The sequence below is a fragment of the Misgurnus anguillicaudatus genome, unplaced genomic scaffold (genome assembly GCF_027580225.2).
Source record: "Misgurnus anguillicaudatus unplaced genomic scaffold, ASM2758022v2 HiC_scaffold_28, whole genome shotgun sequence".
NCBI classification, from domain to species: Eukaryota; Metazoa; Chordata; class Actinopteri; order Cypriniformes; family Cobitidae; genus Misgurnus; species Misgurnus anguillicaudatus.
The window spans coordinates 901,903-924,741 of record NW_027395278.1 but is presented as its reverse complement, the minus strand read 5'-3'; the positions used below and the strand labels follow the sequence as shown (position 1 = coordinate 924,741).

At 36.9% G+C, this 22,839-nt stretch overlaps 1 protein-coding gene across 1 annotated transcript in view; it reads left to right on the top strand.

The window, feature by feature from the left end:
• The window catches only part of LOC129416951 (lysophospholipid acyltransferase 2), an 81,943-nt gene that overhangs the window by 46,695 nt on the left and 12,409 nt on the right, over positions 1–22,839 (top strand). Inside the window, exons 4-7 of the mRNA XM_073864903.1 lie at positions 7,711–7,806; positions 8,335–8,390; positions 18,293–18,347; positions 21,542–21,725. Of these exons, the coding sequence (XP_073721004.1) occupies positions 7,711–7,806; positions 8,335–8,390; positions 18,293–18,347; positions 21,542–21,725 (391 nt within the window). The remainder of the gene's footprint in view (positions 1–7,710; positions 7,807–8,334; positions 8,391–18,292; positions 18,348–21,541; positions 21,726–22,839) is intronic.

Sequence of the window (22,839 nt, the reverse complement as noted above, 5' to 3'; positions counted from 1 at the left end):
TAATTTTTAAAAATCAAATTATGGATTGGAATATTTTTGAATGTTATTATAACCTAAAGATGCTATGTGAAAGTTTGTAACAGAAAATAGTTGTTTTCATCTTGTCACTTTCTTGGTATAGAAAACACATTTTTACCGAAATTAGTCAAAATAGATTTATTGCGTTTTGGAACCAAACTCTTAATTTCTTTTATAATAGATTACTGCATTACTGAAGGAAATTTATCTCATTCAGTCACAAAAGACCAATGGTGTTGGACAAAATGTGATATTGAGTGATGACTGTGGTCTGGCTCACAGTTAGATTTTTAATTAAATCCATGGTGTTCATTGGACTTCAACCAAACTTTGATGCTCCTATTCTCATAGATTATCAGATTTTAGCTCATCCATAAAGTCAAATTAACCTAATTTTATACACAGTGGCATTGTCATGTAGAGCCCGACCGATATGCGTTTTTTTGGGCCGATGCCGATACAGATATTAGGGAGTAAAAAAAGACCGATAACGATATATCGGCCGATATCTTTATGTGTATATTATAGTTCAGTACACATATACTGCAGTATATTATACTACAGTACTGTACATAGAATACACTATATACTTTAACATAATATACTGTATATGAATAAATACAATGCAATGCAATGATCACTCACAAATGTGGTGATCACTCACAAATGTGGTGATCCAACACTTATATTGATGTGACAAAGATATGTACTATAGGCAAGAAGTTAACAATAAACTTTATTATCCAAAATGAGTCGGATATCAGTGCACTAAACAGTAAACTTGACTTATTATAAATAACTTTAAAACACAAAGAGAACAAAATACATAAAGCTTGCATCATTTGCAGTTTTGACAAGAATAACGTTATAAAGAGAAACTTATGAAGTCATTGATTATTAGCTTTACAAGTATTAGCTTTTGTAAGTTGTGTACTTCACAAATTTGTTAGCCACTCGCCGTTACGAAGACAATGCTTGACGGAGCACATACTAATGTACGCTATGTTTAATGTTGTGCACAACATTTTTATAACACAAACCCAGGGTTCCGTGCAAACTTTAGACTTTTATAAAACTAAAGCGTCTTCGCTCCGCCTCTTTTATTTAGCAAGGGTGTAGAGTTGCGCGAGCTTATTGAATCAATTGCTCAAGCAGCAATAATCTCATATAGTGATATATAAGTGCACGGCTGCGCGTAGTATAAACGTGTCATTTCTCCGTCTCGCGTCATTTCTCCCGCTTGCGTTTTAACTCGCAAGTCGACAAAGAGATGGATTAAAAACACCAAATGTAAACGGGAATGCGTCTCTCTTGTCCATTTATAATCCAATTGACCAAAGCGCGTCTTAATACCAGGTGTAACAATGTTGTGAAGAAGACAAGACACTGCGTGACTGCCTCCATGCCACCTGAACTGAGAGACTGGCTGTTTCTCAATATGCGTTCTTCAGCGATCTTGCGTCCTCGTGTCCTCGCTCTACGTCATCATTAACGGTCGAAGTTCATTCCAATTCTCAAGAACGCAAGGACAGAGGACGCATGAAAATACCCGGATGTGTTCTTGATATCGAGGATGCATCGAGTGCAGACTTGGGCTGAATCCCAAACCGCCTACTTCCATACTATATAGTATGTAAAAAGCGCTTCTTTGCATACTACATAGTATGGAAGTAGGCGGTTTGGGATTCAACCTTGCTGAAATCGCTTTACGCCCCAGAAGTCATTGCGGCAAAACTTCCGAGTTCGTTCTTCCCAGGTCGCCTGGCAAGACCGATCTCCACGAGGACGCAAGTCCGTTCTTTGCGTTCTTGGAATTGAGAAACAGCCACTGACTGAAGTGAAGGGGGTGGGGGATTGGATGGTGTCACTACAGTGAGTGACCTGGGTCACCATTAGCAACCAGTATGGCGCACTCTGCTGGACAAACAAGTACTTACATCTTTCAAATGCATTTAATGTGTTCTGTAACAAACGTTCATATCGGCGCATATCTGCGGCTTAAACGCCGATACAGATATATCTGCGACATGCTCATATCGCCCGATAAAATCGGCAAAACAATAAATCGGTCGGGCTCTATTGTCATGTTGTACATTAATAAAATGTAAAGCCATGTCAAAGATTGAAATTAAAGTAAAATGACTTAAATCAAACTTTGATTCTCATAGATTATCAGACTTTAGCATATCCATAAATTCAAATGCAATGTGTGAACCCCATATAAGATGATAACATGACATTTAACCCTTGTGTGGTGTTCGGGTCTGTGGGACCCGTTTTTATGTTTTTATGTTTACTAAAAGAAAAATTATGCAATTAATTGTTGTTTCAATCTCAGATTCATTGGCCTTGGCTCATTTTCTATAAAGAACATAAAAATAAACAACTTTATAAACACTGTACACTGTACACCCCCCTACACATTTATATTACATATGTGGTGTTCGGGTCCACTGGACCCGGAGGTAATAAGAGAGTGAAAATTTAATATGTTATGTAACTTTACTCTGTTTTTCACTTATCTGTGACTCCTGTGAGTGCATGAGTGTGTTTGTAAATATGTTTGTACATATGTGATGGATGCATGTCAGAGTTTTGTCCTTCTGCACTTGCCGTAACAGCGCAAAGATACAACATGTTATATATCAAGCATGAACACTTGTCTGCCCCCACTGTCCCAAACACTTTACCTTTTGTCTAACAGGAACCATTCTACATTTTACCATTATATTCCTTACAAAAAATAACCATGGTTGTATTTAAGGGTGTCACGATTTCGATTTTAAATCGAAATCGATCGAAATTAAGTCACAACCCCGAACATCGAATTAAAAAATGGGATCGTCGATGCTGCCACGCCCCCATCTCACGTCCGGTCAGCTTGCCAGGCGGGGGAAAATAAACTCTCAGAAGTGCCTTTAAAAACATCCATCCAGCGGAACGCGATTTATATTTTAAACACGAGGGATGTATTGCTACAACTCCTTGAATGCATATCATAAACAGGATTACTACCTAGTGATCTGCCTTCGGACAGAGCGCAGCTCTGCAGGTGCACGAGAGAGCCGCAAAGATGCAGCGGGTTATATTTTAAACAAAAGGTATAGTTTGCCTCAGTCCGCATGAAACGCATAAAACTGAACAAATACGTAAGGATTATTACTTTCGTTTATGTTTAGACTTTGGACAGATGCGAGACCGCGTGCATGTGAGACAGAAGCGCAGCTGCTTATGACGCACCGGTTTTATTTCAGATAATAGGAGTCAAGACGCGCGCATTAAGTCTATCTGCGTGCAAGAAGGAATTCTCTCTCTACAAGCTCTCCATGTAAAGTAAAGCCCACAAACCTCCATACAAGGAAAAGCACGCAATGTGCATGTTAATGTAAAACTATAATAATAATAATAATAATAAAGGCATATAATTTTTTGTCTTAAAAAAATTCATTTAATAATCGAGAATCGAATTGAATCGTGACATCAGAATCGAAAATGTAATCGAATCGAGGATTTGGAGAATCGTGACACCCCTAGTTGTATTATAGTAAAAGTGTAGTAATCATGGTAAACTGGTGTACTGATTACTATTTGTAAAACCATAAGTTACCACAAAACCTATGGTGTGTGTGTTTGTGTGTGTATGAGTGTGTGAGAAAGAGTGAGAAATAGAGAAAGTAAAATTTCATATCCAACCATTTTCATCATTTTAGGTTGTAGCCAAAAGCAACACATTGTACTGCAGTGTGTGTGGACATAAGATGGACAGGAAGACACAGTATACGTCTATAAAATGCAAGAAATATGCAACACAGCTACACAGTAAAAATCTGCTTCTTGTGTAGGCTGGCATGAACAGGTTATGTGTTCAGTATGGATAATGTGTTATGATACCGCATCTTTTCAGATGAGGCTTGTGCTGTGTAGACGGACACAAATCTGTACAATTTCAAACTAAGTTCAAAGGATTAAACATCAAAGTGATGAAAAACTTATTTGAGATGAAAAAGTGATGAAAATACTTATTTTAGATAAACATCTGTGGGAGAATAGAATTTTCTTCTCTTATTTCATATTATCACAAAAACGAATAGCACTTTAATCTATAATTAGTCCTATATCAGTGGTAAATGACAAATATTAACCATAAATTCTGTCTATATTACTTGCAATGAGGCTAAAGTAATCATCTGTAAACAGTTATACATAAATTTGTATGACTGCATTGGTTTAAGATACTAATAATGCTCTGGGTCCACTAGACCCACAAACATTGTCTAAGTAACAGAAATATGAACACCACACAAGGGTTAATATAAAATTATTTGTTTGTATTCAACTGCTATTCAAATAGACAATCCATGGTACTTTATGTTCCATTTAAGTGAACTGGTTAACCCGCTTCGGAAAATGCAAACAGTTCAGTTTCTATCTGTACCATCTCTGTACATCCAGGCCACTACCTCTGCACAATCTTCCTACAGTATACTGGAACAGAAGACGGTCTTTGATAGCACACAGTAATGCTCAGAGCTCTTATGAAGGGCTTCAGTGTGTAACCCGAGCAGGCGCTGCCTCTCATTGCTGCATGTAGGACTGTAGATATGTTAAATCCGCTGTGAAGCCAGTGGCATGATTCACAAACATTTGCCCTTTGTGAGAAGTCAGGGAAATAAAATGTAACAGCAAAATGCTCTGGAGTTAGGTGGAAATCCAAAGGCCTTTGCCTTAAACTCAATTGGTTTCAGTGCGTGTTATCTTTCTTTTTGAAGAGGCATCTTAATCGCATCGTGGGAAGAAGTTAATAAGCCGAGTAGAAATTATGGTATGATAAAGTTGCTCTGATCTTACGCTTTAGGCAGCGATAAAACAAAGCACATTTGTTTGCTCTCTCCCGCAATCTGGTAGTATGCAAATTACTTGTATGAATTGGTTTACATTTGATATATTATTCATTAACAAATGTTATTTCAGTATAAGTAGATAAAGGCCCGGAGTATAGTCTGTTTTTTTGTATGTGTACGTTTGCACGGTCGAATGCGTACCTTGCAAAGTATAGTTTATTTGACTCATACGTGTACACAGACGTTCCTCGCATGCACATTGCGACAAAATGCAATGTATCTACTGGGCTACCTACTATATTCTCCTATAGGCGCATACACGACCTAAAGGGGGTCGCACACCAGACGAGAAGAGTCGCGTCTAGGACAACTCTGAGGTATCGTACACCGGAAGTGCACATTAAATAGCGCAAGCTTAGTCAGATGGCATCTACTTCAAAATATACGTTAGCAGCCAATGTTAATCACTAATGATTTGGGACAAATATGATGTTATTTGATGTTAAACTATGTGAGTGGTGCTCTGTGGTAAAACAGGGATTTGAGCAGTGTCCAAAGTCACAGCGGACAGACGCCGCCAGTGTGCGTACATTCAAAGAAATGAATGTGTTTAATACCAGACACGGTAGAGGCAGCAAGTGCGAGTGATTTCAATGTTAAGTCAATGTGAAGATGCGTTGACGCGCGTCTGGAGGTCCCACGGCGCGGATGAGGCGTGTAGCACGGCGTGGTAGACGCGTTTCCGCCTCATTCGCACATCTAGTTCGTGCAAATTGAGCGCTGTGCACGGTACGCGCAAATGGTGCTTTTTGTGCATTTTGCGTTTCACGCAAATTTGCGTCTGACGCCCGAGTTGGAAAATTTGAACTTTGGCGGATTTTCACGCCGCGTTAACCAATCAGGAGCCTGCTTGCTGCTGTGGCGGCAGCCCCGCCCGGAGTCACTCATTCAGCATGAAGGCTTGATATCAGTCACCTGGAGCTATACGACACAAGTTCTTATTTCTATAGAGACAGGAATAAAAAGGACCTCGCTTTGATACAGTAAGTGTCAGTGAGGATATTGGGCAACCTGGTAAGTTGTAAATACACGTTTCACGTGACGTTTATCGACTCGCGCCGTTTATTTTCCCCCTATAGTAAGCTGACTAAATAAAAACTGGTAACTCTCTCGATAAATGCACAATCAACATCAGCCATCCTGCAAACAGACAACCGCATAGCACTTGCCCCTCCCACAAGAAGCGGATTTTGCCTCTGACGCGCGTCAAATGCTTGCTTTTTCCGCGCGTCTACTTCGCTCTTGGCGCGCGAATGCATTCAAACTGTTTAAGCGGCAAACTAGCCACGGTAGATGTGATTTTGACGCCTGAACACGGCTGGTGTAAACACAGCATAAGGGCCGATTCACACCGGCTGCGTGGCGTGTGCGTCTCAGCTGCGTGACGTGTCCGTTTTTATTTAGGCTCCCATGTTAGCAGGTTTGACAGTTCACACCGCCTGCATGACACGCACGTCTCACGTGTAAACGCGTGCATGCTAGGAATAGGACCGACGCCTATCACGCCACACGCAAGCGTCTTGGAAGTGTTTTTTAGGCAAAATATATGTCACCTATAGCAACAGCAGCGCGTTAGCGCTGCGTCAGGCGCGCTTCTGGTATGTACAGACACAAAAAACGCGACGCAGCCGCCACGCAACTGACATGCAACAGATACGCCACGCAGCCGGTGTGAATCAGCCCTAAGATTCATGGCGCAGCGCTGTGCTTCTCATCCGATGTGCGACCCCCTTAAACATACAATGTATGCAGGGTTTCAAAACGCTGACGGTGCGTGTACTGTACAGTACGCCTCACGTATGCCTAAAAACTGAACCCTACTTCGGCTTTTATTTTTAGGCTGGTGATGCTTTTTTGGTAAAGATACTGTATTCATGAGGCTCAAAAAATGCTCATCCTAAAGTTAAATAAATTATTAAATAATATGTAATGTTCTTTTATGGTATCGCACCTTTATTTTTGAAAGTATAGTGGCACAGAATTTACACACTGAAACAATTAATATTACATGATCTACGGGGCTGTTTACATGTGTTTTCATCGATCGGATCACAAGTGGACGAGAGAGACACATTACGTTTACACCTGGTATTGAAATCCGTCTCTTTTGTCCACTTTCGACCGCTTCTGTGCTGAATACTGTGAGGGGGTGGTCTGTGAGACGGTGGGCGAGTCTCTCTGCTGTCATTCAAACGCGAGCGGGAGTAATTATGAGTTTATATGGACGCAAACTGATATTATGTCGGAGTCCACTGCTTGTTTAGGAAGTAAACATGCTGCACAGAGTTTTGTACATGTGTATGTAAGAGCTTTCTCTGAATTTTCACTTTCACATGCTTTCAAAACGAAACTACGGAGATCAGCCGCTTAGTTTTATCAATGAAAGGCTATAAATAGCACTGTTCACCATATGTTCACGCTAGAAGTCAAAAAAAGACGTAAAACTTGTGTTTAATACCTCAGATTAGATAAATGGGCGGAGAGAAGGCGGTCGCGTGTGGCTGTTCTAACACATTCAACCACATGTGCGTTCTGCAACTCCAAAGCGATCCGATCGAAAGTGGTTTCGACCACCTCTGGATGTGGTTGAAAGTGGTCGAAAGTGGACAAGCTCAAATTGTTTTGAACACCGTTTACACCTGGCATTAACGTCATCCACTTGTGGTCCGATCGACGAAAAACGCATGTTAATGCCAAGTGTAAACAACCACGTGAATCCGTGCCTTTATGTAAAAATGGCGGTTTTGTATATTTTTCAAGTTCGTCTCCTATTTTGTCATCCTCTCCACAGATACTGTTTTGTGGTTACCATGGGATACCTCACTTTCTGTCAGATTACCAGAGTATATGTGTTTGACTATGGCATGTACTCGGCAGACTTCACTGGGTAAGTTGATTAGTTGTGTATTATTGTTTTTTAAATAAAGCTTATTACATAGCTATGACATGAACGTATACCTCATAAAGCCCTCATCCGACTTATATTTATAAAAAACACTGTACATATTCTGGCTTTCCATAACCTATGGTTTGAATAAGCTTGAATTTAGCGATACAACAGTACTCCAGGTTTAGGAACATGCATTTCAAGTCCCGTTTTGAGCGCAGTGATTTATTTCCTATATCAAAGTTGATCGAAATAACCTTTGTTCAGTGTAAAGCTGTGTTCAGTGCAGATGTATGAATAATAAATGATGGCAATGAGAGGATGAAGAGATGGAGAAGTAAGACATTAGAGATATGCTAGACTTGCATCCAATACTTCTTTCTTTTCAAGCATCACAGCTACAAATATATAAACTAGTTGACTTATTGATAAGTCAGTTGGTGGATGTTAGTTGACTAGTCAACATGCCTGACCCATCTCTGGTGAATAAACCCACCTACTTACAGAATCATCTCTTTCTCTTTCAAGGCCCATGATGGTTATCACACAGAAGATTACCACACTGGCATTTGAGATTCATGATGGTATGTAATGATTTTACACAATTTCATTTTTTATATTTCAAATCTGGCTGGTGGAAAAGCCATAATAGCTTTTGCCAGATTTAATACATAAAAAAAAATATTCTGGTTGGAGTTTCTTCTAAACCCATGCCCCAATTTGATTCAAATTTTGTTTTGTAAAAGTTTGGAAATTTTATGGGGTGGTTTCCCAGACAGGGATTACCTTAAACCAGGACTAGGCCTTAGTTTAATTAGGAAATATAACTAAACAAACATGCCTTCCTAAAAACATTACTTTTGTGCATTTTGAGGCAAAACAAAGGGCACTGATGTATTTTAAGATATGTCAGTGCAAGTTGTTTTTTAGTTTGGACAGCCATTTATTTTAGTTTAAGACTAGTCTAATCCCTGTTCAGGAAACTGCCCCTATAAATGTTTAATGTCAAAGCCATATGGGAATGCTGTGGGAATGCTTACCACTGTAGGAATTTTTCATTTAAGCATCACCGAGACCAAAATAATTCCTAATGCTGGGCATGCAGATTGCGAATTCTGACAGTCGGGAAGTCGCAAACTCCCAAACACATCATAAGTGAGTTTGTCTGAAAATCATATGGGTGCAGTGGTATATTAATAGGGGTGCAGTGGTACAGTACATGACATTAAGAGTTTGGTTAAAGTTCAGAGGTGCACGAGCTTACAAAAATAATCATGGCCTTCCAGAATCATGCTGACCAGATTTTTAAAATGAAAAGTGCGGAAATTTCCTAGTTCAATGGTCAAATATCCTATTTGTTATTATCTATGAATTAAAAAACTGGGGCCAAATTCTTTTTAAAAATTTTTTTATGGGTTTGTGGAGACCAGAACACCAAAAAATGAACTGTCCCTGGAAAACGAGGACATCTGGTCACCCAGTTTAACTGTGACATTTATAGTAAAATCAAAGTAACAACCCATTTACTATAACATATGTGAACTTTATTTTCATTTAACGTGTTTAATGTAGGGCCTGAGCATGCCTAAAAAAGCTTTTACTGAAGTTGTAAGGATGTTTGATGCACAATAAAACTTCTAAAAAATGTGGTCGTGCTGGATATTCAAAAAGTAGGCGTGCAAACTCTACAGTATTACATTTTAGGCTATATGTCTTCTATGATGTGCCACCTCCTGATTGGTTGACTTCAGACAAATCACCAAATTGGCTGGTTAACACACACACACTCTCAAATTTACACCGACAGTTCCCGAAGTTTTTAGACATGTTTAAAAATGATCGAGAGGTCGTACGGCGCTCAAAACCCTAACCACCTCACAAGCACCCGTGATTTCCACGCGATATCTCCAGATCGATCAAAAAATGTATGTGTTCAATGGGCTCTGAACATGTCAGTTAGGTTTTTTTTAAGGCCGGGACTTACGTTAATTAAGATTAATTAATTACACAAAAAATAACACGTTAAACATTTTTAACACATTTTAATCACACTTATTTTTGCACCGCGGAACATTTCTCATTGGATAAGTTTCGGTGGACCGATTATACTGGAGCACCAACTAGCGTTCATGACTTCAGACAACAACAAACCACAGTGAACATGAACAAAGAAGCTGATGAGATCACTTTGGTTGGCCCCGTGGATGGGAATTTTTTTTTATCAAAAACGAACGGATGAAAGCGTCGATAAGAGCAGGGTTGTGTGTAAGCTATGCAACAAGGAATTCACATACCACCGCAGCACATCGAGCCTCAAGTATCATCTCAATGCAAAACATATAGCAGCTAGCATGGATGTTAGCCCGACTCCGAGTACAACGACTTGGTTGAACAAAAATAAACAATATTTTGTTGCTTAAGCTTATGTATTCAGTCATTATTCATGGTATACTAAAAATCCATGTGAACAAATAACTTCTCAATGTTCTCAGGTCAAATATTTATATGTGATTAAAATGTGATTAATTTCGATTAATTAATTACAGAGCCTCTAATTAATTAGATTAATTTTTTTAATCGAGTCCCGGCCCTAGTTTTTTTGTATCAGAGTAAACCTAAGAACTTTTAGTGTAATTTCACCCATATGTATAGTGTTCGTCAGTTTTTGGTTTCATAAAGTTTTGCAAACTTGAACTGAGATTTGTTGTCTTTTTATATGTTTGTAAAAAGAATTAAAGCTCCCATTCTTTCTGTGTTTTTAAAGCTTAGATTGTGTTTACAGTGCACAATATAACATGTGTTCATGTTTCACGTGTAAAAAAAAACGTGGTATTTTTCACACAATTTACTTATCTGTATAACGCTGTTTTTACTGTCCTCAAAACGGGCTGTCTTCCTTGTTCTACGAAGTCCCTCCTTCAGAAATACGTAACGAGTTCTGATTGTGTAGTTTGTTTAGCGTGTTGTGATTCGATAGCAGCTTAGCTTGCCATTAGCTTAGCTTGCCATTAGCTTAGCTGGCGACTGACATATTCCTGTGGCAGAGTTTAGTCAAAAAACTGTTTTACTGACGTCATTAAAGCAGGAAATAGAGGGCTGTAGTCCAAACCGGCCGTTCGCTGTAGGCATTGAAAGCCGAATTCTTTTAAAAAATATATATCGCCTGGCAGTGAACTTTGAGCTTTATCATTTTACAGGTATTATTTATACCATGTTATACAACAGTTCTTTCTGGTTCTCGAATCTGATTGGCTAAGAGGCGTGCAATATTCTACTGATAACGGCACAGTAACCGCTTCACCTTTCGTATCATTCCGCCACCTAGTGAATGGAGGTCCTCATTTACTTTATCGTGACGTGACTATTAAAATATGTTATGAGATATCGCCACTGATATATTTATAAGCAGCATGCAAAAACATCTCTCTGACACTTATAAAAAACGTTTTCTATAGTACTGACAAGAACAAAGTTTAATAATAATCGAGTGCTCGTATCGCGTTAAGAGTAAATGGGAAAGCAATAGTAACGTTATACAAGTATAGTTTTATTAACTTTTACCTCGCGCCAAAACAATAACAACACAAAAGACACTAAATATGAATTAAAAAACAAGTAATAGTTTGATCATGACACCAAATACTGCTGATTTGATCTCATTTTGACGATCAAAAACAAACAATGCCAACATGAGAGCCAGGGAATCCCTGTCAGAGATGTAGCCCAGAGAGGGCGGTGAACACCAGAGAGGGCGGTGAACACTGAACACTGGAACACTGACGTCCGCTCATGTTTTGGTTCTCATTCGTACCGAATCTCACTAAGCAAACGTTCAAACAGGCGCTATCTTTACTAATCGACTGCAGATTTAAATATAATACATATACATTCTCGACTGAACTAATCTTAAAACTACACTTTGTGACCAAGAAACGGTAATATAAAGAAACGGCTTTTCCGTCCATTGAGTTGTTATGAGATTCAAAGCAGCCGAAAGTGTTACATGTCATTCTGGCCGCCCTCAAATCCGTGGCGGAAGAAGTAGTTCTCAAACAAAGAGTCTTTTAAAATAACTCCGTTGTTGTTTTCTAGTTTTCGTTTTTCAAACGTGTGCCGTCGAACTGTTGTGCCTCTGGCCTAATCACAGCCGTGATGATATAAAGCTTTATACAACAGTTCTTTCTGGTTCTCGAATCTGATTGGCTAAGAGCTGTGCGATATTGTACTGATAACGGCACAGTAACCGCTTCACCTTTCGTATCATTCCGCCACCTACTCGTCATTTTAGTATTAGTGAATGAATGGAGTGTCTTATTAGGCTCATCTCTGACAGCATAGAGGCGCTGTTTTTAAACACTCTCTGTGTGTCTCATTAGTTCACTAGCTCGTGAATCAGTCTGTGAATACCAATCGGAAGTACTTATCCCGTCAAAGATCAGTGCTCTTGGATGTAACTTTAAACTTAAGTGGAGTATTGTCACATCGTGTGGACGATTAACACTTGGAAAAAGGAATAAAAACAATTAATTCTCTGAAGCGATCTCTCTCCTCAGAACGCGAAAACACTGTGGAACTGCAAGGTAAGCACTGCAGCTTTTATATTGGACAATTGATAATTTATTTTATCGTGACGTGACTATTAAAACACGTTATGAGATACTACACTTTGTGACCAATAAATTGTTATATTTAAAAATGGCGAATCCGTCCATTGAGTTATTATGATATTCAAAACAGCCGAAAGTGTTACCTGTCATTCTGGCCTTCAAATTCGTGGCGGAAGAAAGTAGTTCCCAAACAAAGAGGCTTTTAAAATAACTCTGTTGTTGTTTTCCTGTTTTCGTTTTTCAAACGTGTGCCGTCGAACTGTTGTATAAAAGCAATATCGCTCTCGGAGTCGTGTTATATTGCTCTATATCATCACGGCTGTGATTAGGCCAGAGGCACGGGGTCGTAGGCCGAGTGCCGGATGATATAGAGCTATATCACACTCCTACTCGAGCGATATTGCTTAAATATCACACTCCTACTCGAGCGATATTGCTTAAATAGCAACATTATACACTTAATAGGGTTTAAAAAATGGGATCACAAAGAAAGTGACCTTTAAGATTGGACATCACAAAGGCAATTTTCAATGTTTGTTGATTCTCATGCGCAGCTGTCAGACAACAAGACGCTCGCCAGCAAATGTAGCTGACAGGATGTTTCATTTACATGGAAGTCTAAAAGGGTAAAACCTGAGCCAACCTAAAACTGTAACTCCATTATTTTGCTACATTACAGACACTGGTATTTCCTTCAGGAAATGCAAATCTATGACTTCTTTCCATAAAGGCTAATCTGTAACACTTTACAGTAATGCTGTTTTTGTTAACATTAGTAAATACCTTAGAAAACATGAACTAACAATAATAAATATACATTTTCAACATTACTACTAATTTAACTACTTTACTAATCTTTACTAATCTTTTTTTAATGTCAGTTAATGCCAATACAGTTATTTACTGTATGTTAGTTCAGGGTGCTATTATAAGAATTAATCTTCCAATTCCTGGGCAGTTTTACTATGATGATGTAATTGTCAACTTTCCATCACAGAAACTTAAGAAAAGTCAGTGTTAGGAAGGTTTAGTGTTTACAATTCAGTAGAAAACTATTTATTTTGTGTGCTGTTTGTTTAAAGTGCAAGATTATTTATAGTCAACATTTGAAGTGGTTCAAAAAGTTCATAAAAGTTGTCCTAAGACAAGAACTTTTATGAAAGGTTTTAAACCACTTCAAATGTTGACTATATAAAATATTTTACTATATCTAACTGGTGGTGGTGGGGTTGGGAGGATTCAACCACACAAGCTAAAACCACTACTGTTAGTAAATGCTGAAAATAACATGAACTAATAATAAATGCTGTAAAAGTATTGTTCAGTGTTAGCTAATGCCTTTACTTTATTGTAAAGTGTTACTATTGAATCCTCTCTATGTGGCGTGTCTTTGTATGTCATTGATTTACACTGCTGGCTCTGCACTCCAGCGAGTTGGAATTGTTTGAGTTGCAAGCTGGATGTTTCGCATGATAAACCACACTCACCTCATTCGAATCATTGTGGCTTCTTATGTAACTGTGAGATTTGTTTACGTTGATGCTAAGTATGCTGCATTTAAACATAATTCTGGATGATCTGGCTCATTGATAAAATACTGACTGGGTGGCTTCAGGATTAGCAGACTTTCCTTTCTCTCAGTATGTTTAATTTGCTTTTAATGCCCCCTCAGGTTAGATTAAACCATCCAAATACTGTATGAGCTTTATGGTACAAATTGGATAAAACAACAAACTTAATTGGACAATAATTTGGCAAAAAGGTAAACCACTGTAGTAGGGAATCTGGGTTTTGTTATATTTATTTATTACAAAAAAATGCATAGAAAACAAAAAGCTCACAGCTAATAAAGCACACATTGACTACAATTTTATCTGTTATTTGTTATCCTCTTTTGTAGTAATATTTACTGTATAGTGATTGTCCTGGGGTTTGTCTTTAGAAACTTTCCACATGTGTTGCCAAGTCCTCTAAATTCTCCACAAAGCTTCGCATTCAATGCACTGACACTTTTATAGTCTCTTTCCTTACATAAAATCTTACAGCTTCAGAAGACTTTGAATATAACCCAAAAAATAAAGACCAGTTTGTTTTTCTTTTTCTTGTCATTTTAGAGCTTGACTACCCCAGTCCTCCTTTACTCTCCTTATACATAAAAACAACCAGAATAATCGTAAAAATATGTGTCATATTTGTTGAGAAAAACATATGGGTGTACGCTAAAAATGCTAGGATGCTTCAATACACAGTTCAGTCAGCTATCCACCGTATTTTCGAAGTAAATGTGTGCGCTGCCATCTTTGAGCTCCATTGCGTAAGACTTCCGGTGAGCCACTAAAGCTAATGGTTGTCGTATTGCTAGGGACACGAGTGTGCCGTGTGGCTTTTTAATGTTCATTATAAAATCCAGGAAGAACGACATAATTTGTGCAGTTAGGGATTGCCATAGCTGGTACAAAGCAGTAATAATCTCTACAAAACATTTGTTTTAACCATAATCCATGCACAAGAGCTGAATGTGTATGTGGCGCACGTGCACCCATGATCTGTATCCATGCATCCATCCAGTAAAACCTTTCATAGACACTGCCAGTAAACAATAAATACAAAAATTGTTTAAAAAACAACTAATATTATGCTGATAAAAATATGCTGATTTATTTATTCTGCTATTGATATATTATAACAAAAATACGATTACAGTACAGAATATATAGAACACAAACTGCTTATTAGTTCATGTTTGTAATAGTTCTTAATGTGTTTGCGCATACTTTTGTTATGTTTAAGCGAATAATTTTAAAATAAGCAAATAATCTCATAAGCTTATGTCTCCATCTAGTGCGTAAGAAGCAATGTAGAAAATGAAAAAAAAAATACTGAATACATGTAATAGTTTAATATGTTTTTAATGATTTTTTTCAAATAACTTACAAAGACTGTCGGACCGTGTGAAGCTTGATGTGTCGCCATAAAAACTCAAACAAGTTGATTAAAAATTGCCATTTAAAAAAACTCACACCAGAGGGACAGTTGTGACCATCACTTTAAAGATTAAAAACACAAATTCTTTGTCTATTCCATGTACAAACACTCGACTGACTTTCCCATTGTAAAGATACTGGTATGCCTTTGTGCTTTTATAGTTGCGCATTGAAGACCAATCACCAAAATAATTTTGATATATCAGGCCACTCAATAATCCTCTCAATGGGTCATACATGGCAGATGTAGTAAATATTTATCTTAAGTGTTTAAATCATGTTTAATGTGTGCTCCCACTACACTGTTTTCTACTGGCCAGCTATTGAAATGGACGTCTCGCACAAAGTAGGGAAATACCTCACATCACTTGGTTCCGGTTTTGAAAATAAGGTGGATACACAAACAAGCGCACAAATGGGAAAAATGGTTTGTGCACCGAGCGCATGGTCGAAAAGGGTTGATCCTATTTTTTAATGAGTAATTTTGGGCGTAACATGCAATAAACCAATGAGAGTCTCAGCTCAAATCCCCTTTAAAAGCCAGTTGCGCTGGCGCTATGTCTAATCCCTATTTAGATGAAGGACTTTGTAAACTGAAAAACTAAGCGGAGGAAGAAGACCCCCAGTTTAAGATTAATTTTAAATAATTTTGTTGTTTTTCACTTGTATTGAAATTGTTATTTTTTTATTAAAACCTTTAAAATCCGTTTTCTTTTAGTCATGGAAGTAAAAAAGCAGGCTTTTAATTGCTTTAAATGTATGGCTATCCAATATCATCAAAAAATAATTTACAAGTATGTAAGAAAAGGTTTATACTCTAAAAATACTTTATTTGTAACGAACCGGAGATAAAGAATTTACAAGCGGCTCTCCGCACGTTTCAGCACTTGGACAGTGTCATGATTTTTTTTAAGCATTACTTAAAAATGTTTCTCATCTCACCATATCCACGGGTACAGAGTCATCATATACAATAAATCCGTGAGGTAGCATTTAAAAAAAAAACATTTAAACAAATGCATCTGTTTAAAGCAAAGCATTTATTTACTTAGCAGGCTGCAGGTGAAGCAGCTCTTTGCGCCTTCCAACGTCTCATAATTAGTCCTCATTTATGTCCAAGAGACTCAATAAAAATCTTTTACATTCAATCCTTTAATCTTTCATATTTAAAAGCGTTTTTGTGCTGCTGCGCATTCATGTGTGTGATAAGCAAACCCGCGTTGTCGTCCCGTTTATAGGCGCATATTACTAATGCGCACTTTAAATAACAAAAAAACATATTGCGCCATTGACTTTAGACTTTAGACCAGGTTTTTGTTGGTCAATGGCGTAGTCTATTTTAGTTGCCTCAAAATAGCAACATGCCAACAATGCGCCTGAACACACCTCGTTTTCAGACCAGAAAGGGGGCGCAAATGCATTTGCTATTTAAACAACGTGGCCCTAAACGTGAAAGTGATAATTGCGCCGGGTGTAAAAGAGAGCCCAAAATATCTATAAAATGTTGGGGTGATGAACTGTCCCTTTAAATGTTGGGTTTGTCCATATTTTACCCAAACATTGGTTGAAACAACCCAGGGTTTTTTTAGAGTGTGTGTAAATAATAGAATTTAAAAATATTTAAGTAATCCGCTCTCATTTTTTCAACGATTGGCCAAGTGCCCAGTTAAGCGGGGCAGCTGATAAGCTAGAATCGATTACAGTCCAGTCATAGTTTTTAGATGTGTATTTAACCACAGAGCTCAATTTGAGTCACTTTTACAGTCTCACAGAAATATTAACACACCCTCCATGTTTCCTTTAAAAGCCATTCTGGAAAGATTAATACGGCACATACCATTTCCCTGAAGTATGAGCACACCAACAGCTGGCTGAAACTGTAGCCCAGCACTTCTTAGCTGATGATTCACTATGAACTCTGCATACTCTGATCTACAGTAATGCAGCCAGCAGAACATGTGACATAATAATCTATTGCATTTATAAAGTTATGCAACAAACTCCTCCCTCATTCAGTTTATAGAGAAATGAACTCAAACCAGTCCTAAATTACCTTTAATATTCTGCATTTAGTATTGCTTTTTTCAGAATCCCTGGGGTGTGACATTATATTGTGTTTCCTATTGACACAAGTCAAGTGGAGTTATTTGTTTAACACTTATGGGACATTGTAAAGCTTGAAGGGTTTCTGGTTACTTATAGGCGTGGAATGTGACTGATGAGGTCACCATCTACTCCCACAGTAACCAGAAAACCCCCAAACACTTTAATTGTGGGTTCAAATGACAATGAGGGTGACTAAATAATGAAAAAGTTTTAATGTGAACTATCCCTTTAAGGCTGTATTACACCGCACCAAAAATACTAAACACATAGCTGTTTTTGTGAATGGATACAAAATAAAAGTGGGCATGATCACACACTAAACGACTGAGGATCACACATTATGCCAAAGATAAAATTGGCTCTGCACCAAACAACGAATGTACAAAAGCATGAACTAAAATGTAAAAATATATTGTATTTATTGTGCACTTAATGCACTTGCATAATGAAATGTGTAGTGTGACCTCTAATAATAATTGTAAGTTTACATTCAGATGTCTTAATGTGTGGCCACATACATGTGATTATATATTCTGTTTGTACTTGCCATCTGTGTGTGATTTTTTTTTTGACATCGGCGTCATTCACACATATTTGCTGTCTCAGAGTTTATCTGCTGTTTCTTCAGGGTAGTGTAAACCAGACTGCAGTACTACTACAGTATAGTACAAATCACTGCTACTTCAGTAATCCTGCAGCTTTATAATCACCTTGAACATGTTCCTAATTTGCAATGCATTAAAGGTCTGTATTTGATATGTTGGACTATGTTTTGTGTTATTTCCACAGGTATGACCAAAAGAGAAGAGCATCTAAAGCCCTCTCAGAAGTATCTTGCTGTCAGGTATGTGTGAAAGGTATGTTTGTGTGGGTTGAGATCACTCTTTTACTATCTGCCTGATTACAAAAAAGTGTGTCCACTATTAGGGCTGTCACAATGATTAAATAATCGTCTCATCGCGAATTCTTTGACTTCATCGCGATGATTTCAGATCACCGCAATGATTGCACATCTCTCTAAAAAACACAAGGGGGAGCTGCAGCACCTGTATAAACGACTGTATCAGATGGCGTTCATTAACTGACAGTGTAACGCAAAACATTGCAAAGCCATTTAATACAGTGTTAAAAGCAGCATTTAAAGAAATGATGCAAAACTTTGATAAGCATTATGAACTGCCAGGTAAAACATACATTTTCTAAACAGCAATTCCAAATTTAGGGAAGTTAATGATGCTATTCTTAAGGATCTGTAAGGAATTGATTTTTTTGCAGCAACTACAGACATGTGGTCCAGTACTAACATGTCCTTAGTAGGATTGGCTACTAGTTATGGTATAGTTAGTTTATTTTGATTTGCATTTTTATTTCATTTATTTTTCAGAAACTTTATTTTGTTTCTTTTTTATGAAAAATTTTCAGTTTTTGAAAGATATTGTCATTAAATAAAGTGATATTTGTAGCAAACGTATACTGTATTTTCAATGACAACTTGAAATTGACTTCATGTCTGGAGCATCTTAAAGGCGCAGCGCATTATTTCTGTGCCACTATTGGCACCAAACAGAATGGCAAGGATAATTCATAATCATTTATCACTGATGAAAGCAGAAGTTGTTTTAGAAAGCTTCAAAATGTGACCCTGTCAGTAAAACAACATAAAATCATCCTACATTAGGTAAAGACCATTCTGTCAAAACTTAACCTTGATATTTTTAATATTGACTGAGTGAGGTCATGTCAGAAATTAATGACTTAAATCAAACTTATATTTCACAGAAAGGGTCACAAAATTTTAAGGAAGTTTTTATTTTTAAAAAGGGCAAAGCATATTTACATTCCTCAGAAAGCCAACCCACATATTGGTCAGAAGAAAGAGTTTTAATATTAAAACTGCTGCACTTCCCCTTTAAGTATGGTCTTTAAGTATGGTATGAAAACTGATACAACATACCAATAAGGTGTGTATTAATCCCTTTAGACAGTGGACAACATTCACAACAGTTTTGAGTATAATCTTACACTGTCATTTTCAAAACAACCCAACTGCTGCATGTCCCGAAAAACAGCTTATCAAGCAGGGCCTGAAGACTGTTGCCAAGCAACGGAAAATTCCCACTTTATCATGTGAGCTAGTGTCCACACAGGAAGTTGTCAGGATTTCAAAGGGGGTTTGGGAAGTCACACCCTAGAACTAAACAGTGCAGTTTTGAACTATGAATTATAAAATCCTTGTTATAGTACTGAAAAAACTTTTGTGGTCACAGTGTTAAGTATCCTAACAAAAGTTGATAAAAGTGCTATTGCTGTCCCACTGTCATGTATGTTTATCACCAGATTAAGCCAAATGAAATTGATAGTTTCCCCCAAAAATTTAAATCTGTCATCTTTTACTTACTTTACTCAACTCGTTGTGTGAGTTTTTTATTTTGATGAGCAAAAAAGAAAATATTTTGATAAATGATGGTAAGCAAGCACACAGCTGCTGCAACCATTGACTTCCATAGTAGGAAAACAAATATTATGGAAGTATTGTGATAAATGATGAAGAAGATTTTTTTATGGTATAAATTATGGTAAGAACACAGTTGAGGGTACCCATTGAATTCCATCGTAGTTGTTTTTCCTACTATGGAAGTGAATAGTTACAATCAGCTGTGTGTTTACATCATTTATCAAAATATTTATTTTGTTTTCATCATAAAAAAGAAATTCATCCAGGTTTAGAACAACATGAGGATGAGAAAATGATAACAGTATTATAATTTTTGGTTGAAAGATCCCTTTAACTCTTTCTCCGCTATTGACAAGTTATATCGTCAATTAAGAGAAAACATTTGCCTGAAAAAATTTTTTCCTGATGAGTTTTTATGGTAATCTGTAATACCGATAACCCAATTTAAAAAAACCTGAAGGAAAAAATTATTTGTTAATTTTACACTCCGTGCATGTTTTGATAATCGTTATGAATCTGATCTCTTACAAAATTCCTTCACAAAAAATGCTATTATTTCAGCTTTTTTGTCAAAATTTGTATTTTTGAAGAAGAAAAAAAATTGATTTAATAGTTCATAAACAGAGAAATAAAGATATAAAGTATATTTCCCGTTTTGTTTAGGGTCTGTTCTCTCATTTGATGTGTTTGCATCACAAAAAATGCTAGCGGGCAAAACTTTTCAAAAAAAAAAAAAAAAGCTGGCGGAGAATGAGTTAAGCTTGCTTTTTTGACAAATTGACTATTAAAAATCAAATACTTTTATGTACTAAATCTTGCATTACATTTAACAGTTTTTTACACTATTGTGGAAGTGTGTGCAAGGACCCTATTGTTCTTCAATTAGTTGTTCCATTGATTTCCATTCATATGCATGCAAATGCATCAAACGCAAGCTTATGCTATTTTTTTTATTTCGGCTTGTTCCAGAGTTTGGTGAACTCTGACCTGCAAATATATATCACGTGAAAACGTGAAACCAATAGATGATCGATTCGTCACAGGTTGACCTCTTCAGGTAGAGGGAGAACTGAAAATAACAGTAACACACAATGCTATTTTTTACAATAATAATAAAAGCAAGCATAGTGGTACAAACACATAAGAATGCTTGGTTGCATACCATATACGCACAGGTTTGTGTAGAAATTAGTTGATTTTTTATGACACGCTATTTCAGTAAATTGGTTCGTATGAATCATTTCAGTGTACTGTTCAAAAAAATATTTACATGGGAAGTTTCTTGTTTCGTCTTTACAATGTTTTTAATACAGTAATGTTTCAATATTATCATTTAAAGACGTGATCTAAGACAAATTACCCAGTTTTTCTCTCTTTTGTAAGTTCCTTTGGATAAAAGTGTATGCTAAATGACTAAAAATATTATTTAATGTTATCATTTTAATATATCATTTTACACATTTTTGTTTCGTTATCCCTAAAGACCGAACCATATTCTGGTACTTGACATGTTTTGTATGCATTCATTACACTGTATGTTTACATGACAATTTATGTTTTTCTCTTTTATGATTTCTTTACAGAAAGATGCCCAGCCTGCTGGAGTATCTAAGCTATAACTGTAATTTCATGGGAATGCTGGCCGGACCGACCTGCTCCTACAATGATTACATCGCCTTTATAGAAGGCAAATGCTACGGGCCTAAACACCTGGAGTCAAACGGCAAAGAGAACGGAAAACTGAAGCAGAGCGACCCTTCACCTAAGGTACAGCGACCCATCTTCTGTCTTTCATCCTCTAGTGATCACGTGTTTCATATCAGAGCTGAGATTTGGCTTTTGTTCCATTTAGTGTAAATAGAGAGAGTCACGGTAAATTAAACAAGATTAAACATGAAACCTTGCGTGAGGCAGAACCTGTTGGTGAGGAAACTTGATTCGTGAGGAATAATGCTGGTGTTGTGTGACTGTGTTAAGCCAGATAAAGGACATACACAAGATACTGTAAAGGCGCATTTAAGCTAAACACTACTGTTTAAGCTTCTGGCGAATACTTTTATTTTAAGCAACACAGTGCTTTCAATGTCATACACATTTTATCAGTATGCATTCCCTGGGAATCAAATTCAAGACCTTTGTACTGCTAAAGTAATGTTTTACTCTTTATGTGTCCTAAAGAGAGCTGGGTTTTTACTTATGTTTTTATTTTGCAATGAAAACCTTTACAGACAGAATCTCATATTTCTCATATAAGCAGTTTTGTATAGATGGTAATAAAAGCGCTCTTAACACCATTTCCTCCTCAGGAATAATACAGTGCTTCTCTCTCTCAATTGAATGGCTTTCAGCAATGGTTTTAACCATCTCCCAAATCACTTGTAAATGCTTCAAAGCTCATTAAATACTGTCAGTGATGTATGAGTTTCATCCCCAATTGACAAACAACAACATAACATTTGCTGAATCAGCTCAGCAGCAAGAAGAAAGGAATTTGCATTCAAAAACTTTTCTATCACACAATGACGGCTTATTACTGATTTGGGAAACCCGGCACTAAACAATTCATGAAACAGCATAAATGTCTAAATTTTATATATTTATTATTTTCTTTACTTAAGCAATGAAGTGAACATTACTTAATATTTAGTTTTTTGCACATACACTTAAAAAATCTTAGTTCATTTAACTTTTAAGCATATAGATCCATTAAACTAAATCATTCAAGTAAAATGAACCTAAAAAAGTAGGTGTTGTAAGGAATACCATAATGAATATTATGATTATTTAAGCTTTTTCACAGAATAAGAACTGATAAGAACTTTAACTACTTAAATATTTGTTAATAAAATTTCATAGAGGTTTATGCTCTTACATAATTAAT